The sequence below is a fragment of the Pagrus major genome, chromosome 13, assembly GCF_040436345.1.
Source record: "Pagrus major chromosome 13, Pma_NU_1.0".
NCBI lineage: Eukaryota > Metazoa > Chordata > Actinopteri > Spariformes > Sparidae > Pagrus > Pagrus major.
In genome coordinates this window covers 22,949,251-22,964,675 of record NC_133227.1, presented here as the reverse complement: position 1 = coordinate 22,964,675, position 15,425 = coordinate 22,949,251, and the positions used below count along the sequence as shown (strand labels likewise).

The 15,425-nt window shown below is 42.9% G+C and overlaps 1 protein-coding gene across 2 annotated transcripts; it reads right to left on the bottom strand.

Moving 5' to 3' along the window:
* Window positions 1–5,270: 5,270 nt before the first annotated feature.
* lcp2a (lymphocyte cytosolic protein 2a) lies at window positions 5,271–13,490 on the bottom strand. 2 transcript variants are annotated; one of them, XM_073480101.1, is made up of 21 exons: window positions 12,941–13,109; window positions 11,631–11,693; window positions 11,480–11,526; window positions 10,699–10,764; window positions 10,480–10,505; window positions 10,141–10,181; window positions 9,727–9,919; window positions 8,997–9,091; window positions 8,858–8,918; window positions 8,618–8,695; window positions 8,482–8,507; window positions 8,269–8,288; window positions 8,065–8,172; window positions 7,944–7,962; window positions 7,839–7,854; window positions 7,659–7,746; window positions 7,441–7,493; window positions 7,132–7,184; window positions 6,847–6,921; window positions 6,467–6,616; window positions 5,663–5,899 (listed from the first exon to the last, which is right to left on the bottom strand). In XM_073480101.1, the coding sequence occupies exons 1-21, from the start codon at window positions 13,016–13,018 to the stop codon at window positions 5,750–5,752; spliced, it is 1,506 nt and encodes a 501-aa protein (XP_073336202.1). In that variant the 5' UTR covers window positions 13,019–13,109; the 3' UTR covers window positions 5,663–5,749. The 2 variants fall into 2 exon arrangements, with proteins under 2 accessions (XP_073336203.1, XP_073336202.1); XM_073480102.1 differs by lacking the exons at window positions 7,839–7,854; window positions 7,944–7,962 and having other exon boundaries at window positions 5,271–5,899; window positions 8,039–8,172; window positions 12,941–13,490.
* Window positions 13,491–15,425: the final 1,935 nt, after the last annotated feature.

Here is a 15,425-nt window from a genome sequence, read left to right as displayed (position 1 = left end):
GAAAGTTTCCGTTGTCGAACATCTTCTCGCAGTTTGGGTCGATAGTCCAGTAGTTTCCTTTACCTGCAGAGAGGAGGAGGAGGAGGAGGAAGAAGAAGATGAAGGTTATTAAAGAAACAAAGCAGCAACTACTTTTCTTCTCTTTTCACCAGAACATGAAAGAAAAAACTCAATTCAGGAGCTTTAAAATGTCCAGAAACAAGAAGTACAGATGTGATTTAAACATGTTTCTACCAAACTGAACTCAAAAAACACTTCATTTAATTACACATGACTTTGCATGAGCAGGTCAGTTATAAGTATAATATATTTACTTCTTCAGAAAACATATAAAACAGCCAATCAGAGTCAACACGACAAACTCAGGTGTGGCTCGTCTCACCTGGGTCGTTCTCGTCACGAGGAACTTTCCTGAAGCAGTCGTTGAGCGACAGGTTGTGTCGGATGGAGTTCTGCCAGCCGGCCTTGTTGGAGCTGTAGAAGGGGAAGTTGTTGGTGACGTACTGGTAGATCTGGCTGAGCGTCAGCCGCTGCTCCGGTGCCGTTTGTATCGCCATGGCGATGAGGGCGGAGTAGGAGTACGGCGGGCGGACCAGGCGCAGCATCTCATCTGGGTTGGACATGGAGAACCAGGGGTTGTTGTAGAGATGAGGGAAGAAGCCACCGAACACCGGAGGGAGTCCTGTCGGGAGGGCCCCAGAGACCGGGCCCGGGTCTCGGGTGCAGAGGTAGGGGTCGCTGTGGTTGGTCGGTGGGAGCCACTGTGACGCCGACAGGCTGTGCTCGGGAGGAGCTGGAGGGCTGTACAGGCTGAAGTCGGTCGAATGGAGGCCCAGAGACGGGAGCTCCTGCTGGGACAGACCCTGCTCCAGGACGAAGGAAGTCATGCTGGTCTTCTGTTCCCTCCTGTGGTTCTGCCTTCACTGTCCTGTCTCGTCTTCACGCCGACGTCCTTCTTCTGCTCACTTCCAACAAGCGTGTGTGTGTTTGTATAAATAAGTGTGTGTGTGTGTTTCCAGAGGCTTCACGCAGCTCCTGCACCTGTCGTGATCTGTTCACCTGCTGCTCACCTGAGAAACTTATACTCTGATGCTCCACCCATGGACAAGCTGATTGGCTACTGTGGGCTGTCTCACACACACACACACACATTCGCATGCATGTGTATGCGAATGTGTGTATGTGTGTATGCGAATGTGTGTGTGTGTGTGTGTGTGTGTGTGTGTGTGGGTTGATTTGAATAAGACCAGGCTGAATTCTTCCCCTCAAGCAGATTAGAGCCTGAGGATTTAATGCTGAGGTATGTCACCACACACAAACACGCACACACACACACACGCACGCACACACACACACACACACACACACACACACACACAGCTTGATAAATGAGTGATTGGGAGCCTTTTCAACGTTTCAGTTTCAGACGTCAGACGTCAGACTTCGACTCGTCTGTTGAAAACGTAAAACAAACCGTCTAAACTCCCGGTCGCGTTCATCAAACGCACATTATGAAACATGTATATTTATTTATTTTTGCAGACGACTTATAAATAACATCACGAAGATCGATCAAAAAGACAATTCAGAGCCGGCCTGAGAATCATCATGATGTCATCACTCCCTGAGTCACATGACGTCAAAAACCAAACATCAGGCTTGTCCAACATAGACAAAAAAACAGAGAAAAAAAGACGGCCTTTTGTAATTCAGAACTTGCCTTAGAATATTCACGTTTTTAAGTTTTCTTGAGTATCAAAGCAATCTAGTGATAGATGTCTGAACGACCACGAGTACACTGCAAACAGGAAGTGCTCAGAGCTAATTCGGCATACTTTTAATGAAGAATGAAGTTTGTCCTGCGCTCATTAAAGACTTGTGTTAGAACAAAGTTAAGTTTGATTTTACAGTCTGTCATCAACAAGAGTTCGAGGGTTGTTTTAAATTGTCTTCTCTTTCCATCAGGACATGACAGAAAACAGTTCGGGAGCTTTAAATGTCCAAAACCAGCTTCGGTTTCATGCCATACCAAACTCCACTTAAAAAAACACGGTTTTAAAACATTATTATAACTGGTGTGTTATTCTTCTCTTCACAAAAACTGAGCTGCTGTTTTCTCTTTTTAATGAACATCACAATCCAACTATAACCTCCAGAAACAGCCAGAAGGAACTGATTTTTATCTTTTCTCTTACAGAAACACAATAACTGTGACCAAATTGTGGAAAGCACATAAAGTTTTACTGTAGGGGGTCACTAATAAACTTAAAAATCATATTAAACCAGTGATTTTCCTCTCTGATCTCAGATCGGCTGTTGATTTAAGGTGCCGACTCAGAGGGAGTTGATTCCCTCAGAGCAGAAAGTGAAACTTAATCTGTCTTAGAGACTCTGCAGACAACAAACAGACCAACAGACCATCAGCTGCTGTTTGAGGTGTCGCCCAAAACTATTGTCCTTCAAACAACCACACACACACACACACACACACAGTCAGCACGTCTATCTCACTCACATTAACACCTCAAACAGCGATGTCAGATGTTAATGCTTTGGTTCGAAGCTGCATGTTGATAGAAGAAGTGATTTAAAGGACGTCTTTGTTCTGAGAGAGTCTGAATTATCTTCTATAAACATGCAGCTTTAAAAAGTAGCCACACAGTAATGGTTCAGTTGTTCTGAGCTGTTGTAAACATGTTACGTTTGTCCCGAGGGTTGAATTAAAACACCACCGATAAACTAGTATCACAGAAGCTTTTGTCACATGTTTATTAAATGCTACTTAAGTATCAAAAGGAATTTTCTGGCAATATACATAATTAACTATCAAATGTACAAGTAAAAGTAAATTATACGTATGTTTACATGTATGTATTTACTTTAGACTAATGGTTGATTAATTATCAGATCCGATATTCAGTTTCTTTCTGATTATCAGTATCAGTGTTGGTTTGTTTTTTAATCTGAAAGCAGATAAAATAAGTTAATTTGAAGAAATGTGAAAGTAACTGAATTTATCAAATAAATGTAGTGGAGTCAAAAGTACAATATTTGACTCTGAAATGTGGTGAAGTGAAAGTATAAAGTAGCAACAAATGTAAATACTCAAGTGAAGTTAAAGTACTTCCAAACTGTATTTGAGTAAATGTACTTAGTTACCTTCATGTCCACGAACACAGTTTATGATGGAAACATTTATATTAAAATGTGACTCATTTTCGACCTTTTTTGATGTAATTTTCTTTTCTTTTTCTTTTAATTTAGTGTTTGTTTTAATTTGATATCAATAATTAATTCAATCATTTTCTAACTTTTATAATTGACTTCTTTTGCCTCGAGACGACCAGAGACCGCGTTGAAAAAGCTGACGAGGATCCGAATAAAGAGTAAAAGGTCAGAAAAGGTCGACTTTAAGATCTGAGGGGTTCGTCATGGGGAGCAGTTATACGTCCCGACATTCAGTTGACGACTGTTGTCACTTTACAAATTTAGCACAAAGTATATGAAGAATTTATAAAACATGTTTTGTTATAAATCAAATTAAATCAACTCAGATGATGTGAAGATGTGTTGCTTCTCCTTCGGCTCCTGGTCAGAAATAATCTGCAGATTAACATCAGTTGCAGCCAAAGTGAGCTCCAGCTCAACAACTACAACAGTAAACTCGTGTCTTTACATAAACACATAATTATCTTCTGATGTAATTAATGAGAGTATAACTAATATCTGACTGCAGCCTGGAGCCTCAATGAGACGAACACACTTTAACCGAAGTCTCACCTTTAATCTGAAACTCTGAGGTTCAACATCAGCACGTCTGACTGAAGCAGACAGATTTCTTATCAGCTCACTTTCTGCCAACGACGACAGACTCAACCTCAGGTAATTCACACCTGTGTGTGTGTGTCTGTGTGTGTGTGATGACAGTTGGCGATGGCAGCGGTAATCTTCGCCCTGCGGTGCCTTCGTACACGACGCAGACAAAACAACACACACAGTCTGAAATATAACTGACAGATGACTGGGATTATGGGGGAAGTGCCGCTGTACTTACACTGTAACAGCACCTTCAACTGTCACACAGAGTCTTCTTGGTTCAGAAGGATTGAAGGCTTTAATTTTCCACATCAACAACCTCTAAATCAGTGTCTCAGTTATTTTTACATTGTGTAGCACCTCAGAAACGACGTTAAAGTACAGTAGCGTAGGCCGACTCTAGGCAAGTGGGCCTGTTAGCTGCCGGGAGGCTACGAGACCACCGGAGTTCAGCTTGACAGCAGAGTAAACACAGCGTGGAGGTGATTTATAGCAGCTCTGGACAGGACAGGTGAGAAGCGACAGAGTTGGACAGCAGCAGCGGGTGAAAACTGTGATGGAGCGGGAATATTTCCATATTGTACTCGGGGGCTAGCTGGTTAGCATGCTAACGTCAGTAGATAACGTCGACCGTGGTCATATCTTACAAATTGCTCCTTTAATTGGGACTGTGATTAAAAAGAAATAAAAGATATGTGAGTGCAGATATCTACGGAAGCCCTAAAGGGCCATGCATTCATACATTTTATTTCCTTTGTTTTCCCGTGATAACGAGTTAATTTCATTTGTTTTCCCGAGATCTCGAGTGATTATCTCGAAATAACAACTGCCGTTTTCCCAAGATAACGAGATAATTTTCTCGTTATCTCGAGATAACGAAACTTTGTTTTCCCGAGATAACGATATAATTAATTCGAGATCTTGAGAAAACAAAACGATAGTGTAGTATATTAAATCATTGCAGGAAACATCATTCAGTGTAGCATTGTCAGAGGAGCAGGAGCATATCGATCACCACGTCACATATCTTTTCAATCAAGGCCTGACACAGGCTGAAATAGCATTATGCCTTGCTATTACAGATAATATACACATTAGTGTGCGTAATCTAAAAAGACGGTTAGCAAGGCTTCAGCTATATCGGCGGCGCAATCTAAGTGAGCCTGATGTCGTCGTTAACTACATAGCTGACCAGCTACGAGGTCCCGGGCGTCTCCATAATCTCAGGCCTATCATATCACAGTCATTATCTCGAGATATCGAGAAAATTATCCCGTTATCTCGGGAAAACGGCAGTTGTTATTTCGAGATAATAACTCGAGATCTCGAGAAAACAAATGAAATTAACTCGTTATCACGGGAAAACGGAGGAAATGCATGGCCCTTTAGGGCTTCCGTAGATTTCCCCCAAAAGTTAAACATCTGAGTTCTGTTTGAGAAAAACACGAAACTGCTGATGCTCTGATGATGTTTTAATGAGGAGACAACATTTACAGTGAATCAACATTTACAGTTGATTAAAAATGTCCAGACTGAATATAGAGAAGCAAAGTATGAACACTGGAGGCTGGTGATACAATCATGAAACCTGGCTTTATGCAGCTCAGCTGAACACAGGACGAGGAGACTTTGACTAAAACATTTATTCATCCAATATCGTGTACTGGAAGTAGCGTCATACAGAAATCAAGATTAAAACCTTCTCCACTCAGTTTAAATGGTTTATTAACTTGAGTTTATTAACTTAAACCTCAGCAGAGCCGACACAAACCTGGAAGCTGTCGTCTGTGAACACAAACTAAAGTAAGCAAATGAAGCAACATGTGCAAAAAGGCCAGAAAATAAACTCCGGGTTTCAATAAAATGTTTACAACCGTTCGATTCTGCCTGTTGGGTTTAGTTTGACTCAACCGGTCTGAGTCGGTTTATCTGGTCAGGACCAGCTCTGTCCCGTCATGCAGTATCCGGCCGGGTCAGAGAGTAGACACTGGTTCTGCTGAGCCGAGCCGCGGTTTTTGGCGTCGATGAGGAGGAGAGGAGACTGGGAGTAATGGCAGATGATGCCCATGACTGACGGGAAAGTCTGCGCACACGCACACACACACACACACACACACACACACAAACACACACACACACACAGTTATAGCTGTGTTTCCTCTGAAGGTCGTTAAAGTGCAAATTTCCCCAAATCCCAAAAAATCTAACGTTAGCTTCTCCTAGCATCCTGGACCGGCTTCCACACAATCAATGTGTTAGTTGTTAGCTAACGGTATGCTACAGTGACTTGTTGCATTTAAGGGAACAATATGTAAGAATTTTGGGTTAAAACATTCAAAACTTGACTAAAATTACAAACTGAGTGAGAAGAAATAACAGTTCTGATGTGATGACGTCTCTGTTTTGTTCTTCAGCGATATCAACAGAAGTTAGCATTGCTACCCAGCTATCCCCGGTCCAAAGTCCCCTTGTTAACACTGTGCTCTGAGCTCACAGTCCTGACTGCTAGCTGCACTGCTAGCTGAGCTAAATGGCTAATGGAAGCTACAGTCAGCAGCAGTTAGCAGTTACTCTGGTGATATGCACAATCACTCCTCAGCAAAGGGATGCAGCCCTTTACTTCTTCTCTGCTCAGTAGTGTCATATTTACCTCCTGGACTTTGAGTCCAGTTCCCAGCAGGAAGTGCTGGTGCTGCTGTTTGATCTGGATGTTGTAGACTTTGTCCTGGTAGAAGACCATCAGGGTGAACGGCTGATTGGCCTGCTGACGGGTGCTGTCCCTCACCAGGTACGCCCCGTCCTCAACACGGAAACAGAGACAGACGTAAGAGACGTCACAGAAACACGATAATAAAGATGATAATTATGTTAATTTAAGGATGTGAGTAATTTCTAAACCTGTTAAGCGTCTGTTAAAATGTCAAACATCATCTTGTTCAGACAGATTTCAGAATAAAATACATTCAGATTTCTGCATGAAAAGTCATAAAAATGTACTGAACGTTTATTTTTGCTGCTCTGTTTTGTTACCTTGTTGACTCGTTTCAGACATCCTTCAGCCTGACCTCTGGTCACCTTACCCACATACCAGGAAGGGTCCATCTCCTGCACACACACACAAACACACACACACACACACACACACACACACACACACACACACACACACAGTATTATACTTGTATCTGACTGATCAACAGCGAACAGAAAGACAACAGCCCCACCTGCTGTTCAGACTGAACTACTACTACTACTACTAATAATAATGTGTACGTAGGTGTGTGTGTGTGTGTGTGTGTGTTTGTGTGTTGTTACCTGTGTGCGTGAGGTTGTAGATGGAGGAGGACGAAACGACTGTCTGTCTGGTCCTGCAACACACACACACTGTCAGTACAGGTTTTATTAACAGTGCTGCTGGACGAAGCAGCGCTGCGGATCAGCGCCCTCTAGTGGTCTCACAGAACCACCACAGTCCCGACACACTCGGGTCATCTGACATCAAAACAACAACAACTTAACTACATCCTGGAAACAAACCTCGGTTGAAGGTCGAGATTCACACACCTGTAAAGGTTGGGATTAACATCAACTGTCCCTTTAATGTTTGTGTTGTCGTCGTCTTACCTGACTGTAGTCTGTGAGGCAGAGATCCTGCAGAGGGAACGTTTGGAGGCAGACTGCTCGGAAACAAACAAACAAACAAACAAACAAACAAAGATTATTCATTTAAATGCAGGAAGTTTTTGACTTAATCTACCTTGTGGAGGTTCTGAACAGTCGTGGTGCTGAACAAAGTTTTCAACACTCCAGTTCTGACAGAATGATATTATTGTTTTTCACACCTGTCTCCGAGTCTTGGGGGGGGTCCAGGAAGTCCAGGGCGGGGCGGCAGGTTTTTATTCTGAAGGGGGAAGGTGTTGTGTTTCGGAGCTGGAGGAGGGAAGAAGGATTTATAGATTCACGTCAATAACAAAATGTTGTGAGGGCAGATAAAGTGAGATTAAATAAAATGGAATCCTCACCTTCATCAGGTGATTGCTGATAAAAAGAGAAAAGAAGAAACCGGGTCAGAGTTTATTCACAATTATTCAACATTTTAACAAAATTCTGTCCGAACAGCGTCTTACCTCTCTCCTCACATCAAACCTGTAAAACCAAACCACACATACAAAGTGGATTATAATCAAATAACTTGAATAAACTGATGAATATGAATTCAAACATTGTGGCGATGACACGTTTAGCGACCTGGGAGGAAGTCTGGCTGCTGAGTTGCTCCTGTTGATGGAGGTGGCGGACGGAGGAAGAACCGGAGGTTTGGACCAGGTCGGAGGTTCGGGGACGTCCGGCTGAGGCCTGAACACACAAACAAAAACAAATTAAAAGTCCACCTTAAAATATATAACACTTCAGCTCTAACTTGATTCTGATGAGAGTGTTTTGCGTACTCACCTCCACGGCTGCGTGCTCGGCTGTAAGAGACACACAAATTTAAATTAACAATAACAATAAAGACGTTAAAAGAACGAAAAACACAAGTCAGAATGAAGTGTTCGGTGTCCATGGTGGTACGACAGTGGAGTTCCTCAGGGTTATAGTCTCGGTCCCTTTATGTTTTTAACTTTCTATGTTGCTAAAGTTTATTTAAAAGTAAAAACCCCTCACCCTGTCCACTGTGTTGCGATGAGGTCCTGTGAAGAAGAAAACTCGATGTTATGATGTTAAAACATCAGTAGTTTATTGACATTATTAACATGATTTAACAGAATAAAACCAGACGGCCTCTCAGGTTCAGGATTACCTCTGACCGGTGACGGGTTGGATCCTGAATCTCGGCCCGGTTTGCTGGCACGAAAGATCTGCGGCGGCTCGGGAGGAACTGAACACAACAACAAAGACGCAGATGATAAATATTTTGATGAATCGGTCAAATATCTGGAATCTATAAGCTTCATTTCTTCCCTACGAAACCTCAAAACTAAACTTGGTGACATATTACACATTAAGCTCCACTTGGACTGGATTTCTGAGCGTTACTCACGTTTTCCTACAGGTCGTCCGCCGCCCATGTGTGGGGAGTGATCTCTTCTGGACTCTCCGGGCTACGAGTGGCAGTCAGAGGTTTTAGTTAGCGCGACTAGCGACTCACAGTGTGAACAGCTGATGGTTAAAAAACTCACCATCCTTGCAGACGGTGCAGACAGGGTGGCGACTGGAGGACGGGGGCAGAGGGCGGGTGGCTGGCGTCTGGATGACACGTGGTTATCCCTGTTATCTACACACACACACACACACAGTTATTGTGAGCTAACTGCAGTGTCATGGAGGCGCCTCGCTCTTTATCTCATTATGCGACTTGAGTTTCTGTGAGGAAATTTAGAAAAATCCCCATGACGGCTGGTTACCGTGACAACAGTGGTTATGAATCACTTATTCCTCCCATTAGCCAGCAAGAGGGCACCGTGCCATCTGTACGGAGCTTTACCAGTTTACTTACAGCAGTAGTAGTTTAGCTAGTGTCAGCTAACCAGTATGCGAACAGCTATCCATGAGCTAAACACTTTGAATAAGTTAATAACTATGCTAACAAATGTCTATTAGCTATCAACTACCCATAAGCTAACTGTCCATAAGTTGACAGCTATCCATGAGTGAACAACTATCTTTAAGAGCTAATAAGTATCCATGAGCTACCAGCTATCCATAAACTAACAACTATGCTAACAACTATCTATGAACTAACTATGCTAACAACTACCCATGAGTTAACAACTATCCATGAGCTAATAAACTATCTATGAGCTACCAGCTATCTATAAGCTAATAAACTATCCATAAGCTAACAACTATGCTAACAACTACCCATGAGCAAACAACTAACAACTGTATCCAACCCCCCCTGGTGGTTACCTATATATTCGCTGTCTCCGATGGGCAGAGTGGGGCACAGGTTGCGCACCATGTCCTCTGGAGGTTCAGAGGGAGGAGGTTCGTAATCGTTGGCCCCGTCCGGGTCATCATTTGGGGACTCATAGTCTCCCCCACTACCCTCCTCATCACCGCTGTATGGACTCTCATAGTCATCATCAAAGTCCTCATCATCCTGATGGAGTGAAGGAGAAACTGAGAAAATATGCAGCCAGAAAATATGTGCCTTTTCTTGTCTCAAGTATGAAGTGGTACTCATTTGTTATCAGTGTTTTTGTGTTCTTTAAATACCAATGAAGGAATAATTATTTAAATTCTTTTAAACTCGAGTTTTTCTGGTTAAAACAGACAGAAAAGAGGAAGAGATAATAAACAAGAGAAAACAGATGAACGTACAAACTCGTCTTCACCCCAGCCCTGAACATCCGTAGGCGTCTCTGCACAGAATAAATCAGCACGTTAGCAGCTCATATGTGAAAATGCTAATATCTATATATTTTTTTACATTTTATGCAACCAAGATAAAACTTTTTTGATCCTCAGAGGAAGTTTATAAAATAAAATAGAAACTGTAGAGTACTGTAAAGTGCATACAGTAAACAGAAATGTATAATACACGCAATCTTAATGTGATACTATGACATTTTTTCATCCAAACATTAGAAAAATATTTGTCTGTATTAATACAGAAATATGATTAATTTTTAATGTATTAAATTAATAAAGAGTTCTTACCTGGTTCGTGATATCTGGGAGTTGTTCTGCAGTGGAAAGAAAAACAAACAGACAGAAAGAAATGTATTATTATTTTCCATCGTGACCTTCACAGCTCGTGGTTTTCAAACGGTCGACTCCTCTTTACTTAATGATATCATCAGTAATAGTATATAAAATAATACTATAAAAGTGCATTATCTGTGAAGCTTGTTTTAAATCAGTAAAAACACGACTGACTTTTTACCGAACAGGCCTCGTCTTTCCTCCTTCTTGCTGATTTCAGTGCTGATCTTGGAGATCAACCTGAGGAGACGCAGACAGACACATCGAGGTTATTCAAACTTTTATTAATGAGTCAAGATGTCATCTGCTAATGCCGTGAACCATTTTGTATCTGTCTGCCTCTGTCCTCCACATATCCTCCGTCTCGTCTCCTTTTCTTTGTTGTTACCCACATATTAGCTAGATGGAGAGGCTAACACAGATGTTAGCCTGTTGGAGCAGCTAGCACAAATGTTAGCCTATTAAGGAAGCCAATGCAAATGTAGGTCTTTTATAGAAAATTACACATATGTAAGCCTGTTAGAGAAGCTAACACTGATGTAAGCCTGTATTATCTAATATTAACTTAGATGTTAGCCCATTGGAGAAGCTAATACAGGTGTTAGCCTGTCAAAGAAGCTAGCACAAATGTTAGCCTGTAAGAGAAGCTAACCCAGATGTTAGCCTTTATATTCTTCCCTCCACCGACACGATCAATGTCTCTGACTCATCAACACTAAAATTGAACACCTGTCTTTTCTTGTCTATTATAGCAAGCTAGCTAGCCAGTGACAAGCGAAGGGAGACAGCTAGGAGATGATTGAAGAAGTTTAGAGTTACATGTTTGTTTTTTAAGTTAAGATACAACATACGGATCGTCTTCAGCTCTTCATTGGTCTATTAAAACCTCTAATCAAACAGCAGCCGTCATCGACACTTTCTGTTTGATATGAATCAGCAGTTTGTCGGTACTCACGGGGCGTGAAGTTTGGGGAATTTTTGTAGGTCGTTATCGCTCAGATTCTGCAAAATAAACAGAGAAAATGTCAAACTGTGCGTTGAGTTTAGGTGATCACATCTCCTCCTCACCTTTCCTTCCTCCGTCAAACCTGTTGCGATGAACTCACCACAAATCTGGAGCCGCTGATGGAGTTCTTCAAAACGACTTTATCACAGCCGGACAGACTCATCTGCACAGAAACACAGTGTTAGTGAGAGTGGAGGCAGCAGGAGTTGAACCATCAACCTCAGCAGGGTCAATGGCCTTATTTATCTTGTACTGGCAAGAGCCCTCCCTCCCTTAAAGCTAATTTTCTTCTGAGCGTTCCAGGCGTCTGCCAAACGTTAGCACTGATGCTAACCGCTCATAGCGCAAACTAGACAGGCCCAGTAAAAATAGCAGCCATGGCCGCTCACGTTTTTGCATCCATAGCACCGAAGCAGCAGAGAAACAGACCGACAGTGGTAGGTTTTTTTAATTTCCGCATGCTATTTCATGATTAAACTCCAATTCCAGCTGCTGTGTTGGTGACTCAGGCAATGAGTACAAGCCAAACCCCGGCCGAGATGTCCTCGTCCATCCGCAGGTCATAATCTACACTTCAGACTGGCACATTGCACATTTCAACCAAAGCATTCAGCCTCTTTCGCTCTCTGCATGGTCTGTTTACCTGCACGCAACCAAAGCCCACTCAAATGTGACCGGCCAACAATGTTCCGACCTCAGAAACCAAAACGCTTCCGTTACCAAAATGTTTCATCCCTTTGCTCACAGATTCTGATGCTGCGGATGTACAGACGTCTACATTCGACTTTAACGCTGGAAAAAAACGTAAAAACAAGATGATTCTCAGGCAACTTCTGCAGTTATGAGGCGTTGTTAATCTGGAAGATGCTAACAAGCAAGACCCCATAAAAGATCAGCACATGTGCTGTTGTAACGTCGGCTACATTCTCTTTACAGACACTTTTTTTAATATAAAGTCTGCCGAATTAGCTTTTAGCAGTTCCTGTTTGCAGTGAACTCGTGGACGTTCAGACAACTATCACTGGATTACTTTGATACTGAAGAAAACTTAGAAACGTGAAGATTCTCAGGCAAGTTCTGAATGGTCTTCTTTCTAATGATTTCTAAGTGACTCTAATGCCTCCTCTTTTACTCTTGAGGGCCCCCTGAGGAGGCTTCAGCCTGCTGAACGTCCGTGTTGGGTTAAAACGTTGTCCTGAAACATACGTTAACTCGTGTTGAACTTGATGCAAAGACTCCACAAATAACCGCCGTTACACTGAAGTGAACCGACCTCTCCACAAAATGTGTGACGAAGCCTCGACTGTTCTTTAACTGCAGCAAGTTTCAAGTCTCGGTTCAATGACAGTAGGACAAACAAAGACAGGAAGACAGGAAGGACGGAGGACAGAGTATGGATGGAGGTCTCACCCTCTTCAGGTAGTCTGCCAGCTGCGGTGGGCTCCACCCCATCACCTCAGACCTGGACGGCACTCGGTCAGAGCTCATCCTGCGTCCTCCTCACTTCTCTCAAAGACACGTCGTCCGTCCGGCTGATGTCAAACCCCGAAGACTTCTGCTCTAACGAGAGGAGGCCAACATCACCTGGAGACGAGTTTGTCGTCACCGTCTTTTAGATATTTTTTATTCTCCCAGTCTCGTTGTCCGTCCCCGCTGCTCGTCTTCAAGTTGGACGTCCACCGTTCGATTGTGTGACGGCCCCCCCCGGTCCTCACCACTCCTTCCTGCGAAGACGTAAAAAAAAACCCCCAAAACTTCTCAGAAAGACTTCCAGAGAATTAAAAAAAAAAAGCCAACTGTCTTCAGAAAGTTTTACTTCCTCAAATCAACCCACCACTTTCTGTCTCTCCCAGCGTCTTTTGAAGCAAAGAAACCAGAGAGAGGACAGCAAAGTGCAGACAGACATGCAGCCGAGGAACCAAAATGGCTTCCTTCTTTCTTTCTCTCTCCCCAACTATCTTTTAACCTCCCTTCCCTCCATCCTCTCTCTCTCTCTCTCTCTCTCTCTCTCTCAGAGGAAGTGACTGTGCAGAGGGGGGGATGAAGGCAGCATCCTCCTCCTCCCCTCGTCTGACCACAGAGCGGAACAGATGCAGCAGTTGCACCCACTCGCTGCAGCTCGGCGGCTGACGAGAAACTGTTGACAAAAAAAAAGGGAAGAAGAAAACTCTGACTCCAGATCAGTTTTAAGAGTTCAGTCTGGGTCGCTGCAACGTCTCCTCACTGAACTCAGGTCAGTTCAATTCACGTTCGCACGTTTGCAGGTCAAAGTGTAACTTTGATGAAGTTTTGACAGCTGGAACATAACACGGTGTGAAGTGCTGCACTTAAAGGGACATTTCACCCAAAATTATAAACATATTTTTGTGACATATCAGCCGTACAGACGTCGGCTTTCTCTCCGATATAAAGGAACCAGATGGCACAAAAACACAACTGAGAAACACAACAGTGATGTGTCTTTCCAGAAATCCTGACCCGGTTACTGAAGACTTTGTTGTGAACAGTTTCATGTCAACACCATGCAGATGGAAGTTCATCTACTCATGGACGAGAGGCTACGCTCACTTAACTTGACCTGTTGTGGTGTTGATTCCTTTTGGAGAATTTTCAATACAGATAAATAAATAAATAAATAAATAAATAATTAAATAAATAAGACTTGCTGCACTGACCAAAGTCGAGGAACAGGTGCTGGTGTTTTCGATCAACGAGTGACCCCGCTGGCGTCAGCCGGCGGACAGCAGCTGGAGCTGGCGAGCTTCTGGAGGGAATAAACAACAGGAGTCAAGGAGAGCACAGAGATTGTTTGTTCAAACTTTTGAGGATTAAAAGATTTGTCTTTACTTCTCTGTCTGCTGCTGCAGGAGGCCCCGGAGCTGCTGAAATCCATTGCAAAGCATAGTAACTGCATTAGTTGACTGCTGAACGGAGGAGAAACGTACAATACTTTATGATCGTACAGAGAAGAGATGGAGGGGAAGAACTTTTTGAAGAGGAAGAAGAACATGTGGAATAAAATTTTTTTATAGGACTGCAATGTGAGATCAGCGGACTGCTTTTCAACTCCCCAGGACCTGTAAACACACTTTAATGGGTCAAATTGTTGGAGCTACCCTTTAATACATGTGTGTAGGAGATCTCTAACCTTCATATATTTCTTTACCGTCCAGGTTTTCTGTTTAACCTCCTCGTTGCTGCCACACATCTATTTTAGCTCGTCTTTTTTAAGAGTGTCAGAGGAAAAAACCCTCCACTGCTTCCTCCTCTGGTGTGATGTCACATGACCGGCTGCTTATGAAACTGCATCTGATAACAGCTCCGACATGACGGGAATCAACACAACCATCATAAAACACACACACACAGCTTCAGGGTTCTGGAGGAGGCAGAACCAGCTCACATGTGGGTTTAAAGGTCACACCTCATCCTGCTGAATCACTGACTTCCAGTCTGATGGGAGAGGTGCACTCTGCGGAAAAGCAGATCCAGAAATAAATCACCACTTGCAGAAGTGGCGGCCACAGCTGATGGTAACAGCGCCACAGCAGCGTTAATATGCAAATGAAATAAGTTGAGGTTTGCTTCACATTGTGTCTGAAATAACCTCGCGTTCACATTCACATCTCGTTAACCCTGAAACTCCTTAATTAGTGAAAGAGAAGAAGAATTTATTAAACTTATATCATGTTTAGAAAGTTATTTAAACAGCCGTGTAAATTAAATCCTGCTTCTCTTTCTTATAGAGTCGAAATTCTCAAACATCACAGCTTCTTACAGTCTGCATGACTCAAAGCTGTGAAGCCCCGAACTTCCCATAAGGTGACATGTTTTTTATCTTGTGCGTGTACGGCCTTAAAATTATACTGCAACATTTTTAGGCTATGTAGCGACA

Bases quoted from the DNA above. Each gene is read 5' to 3' on its own strand.
- lcp2a (XM_073480101.1), bottom strand. From the start codon at position 13,018: ATGAGCTCTGACCGAGTGCCGTCCAGGTCTGAGGTGATGGGGTGGAGC. The intron at 8,696-8,857 runs GTGAGTAACGCT...TGTTGTGTTCAG, and splicing joins CGGACGACCTGTAGGAAAAC to TTCCTCCCGAGCCGCCGCAG. The intron at 7,185-7,440 runs GTAAGACGACGA...TGTGTGTTGCAG, and splicing joins GCCTCACAGACTACAGTCAG to GACCAGACAGACAGTCGTTT.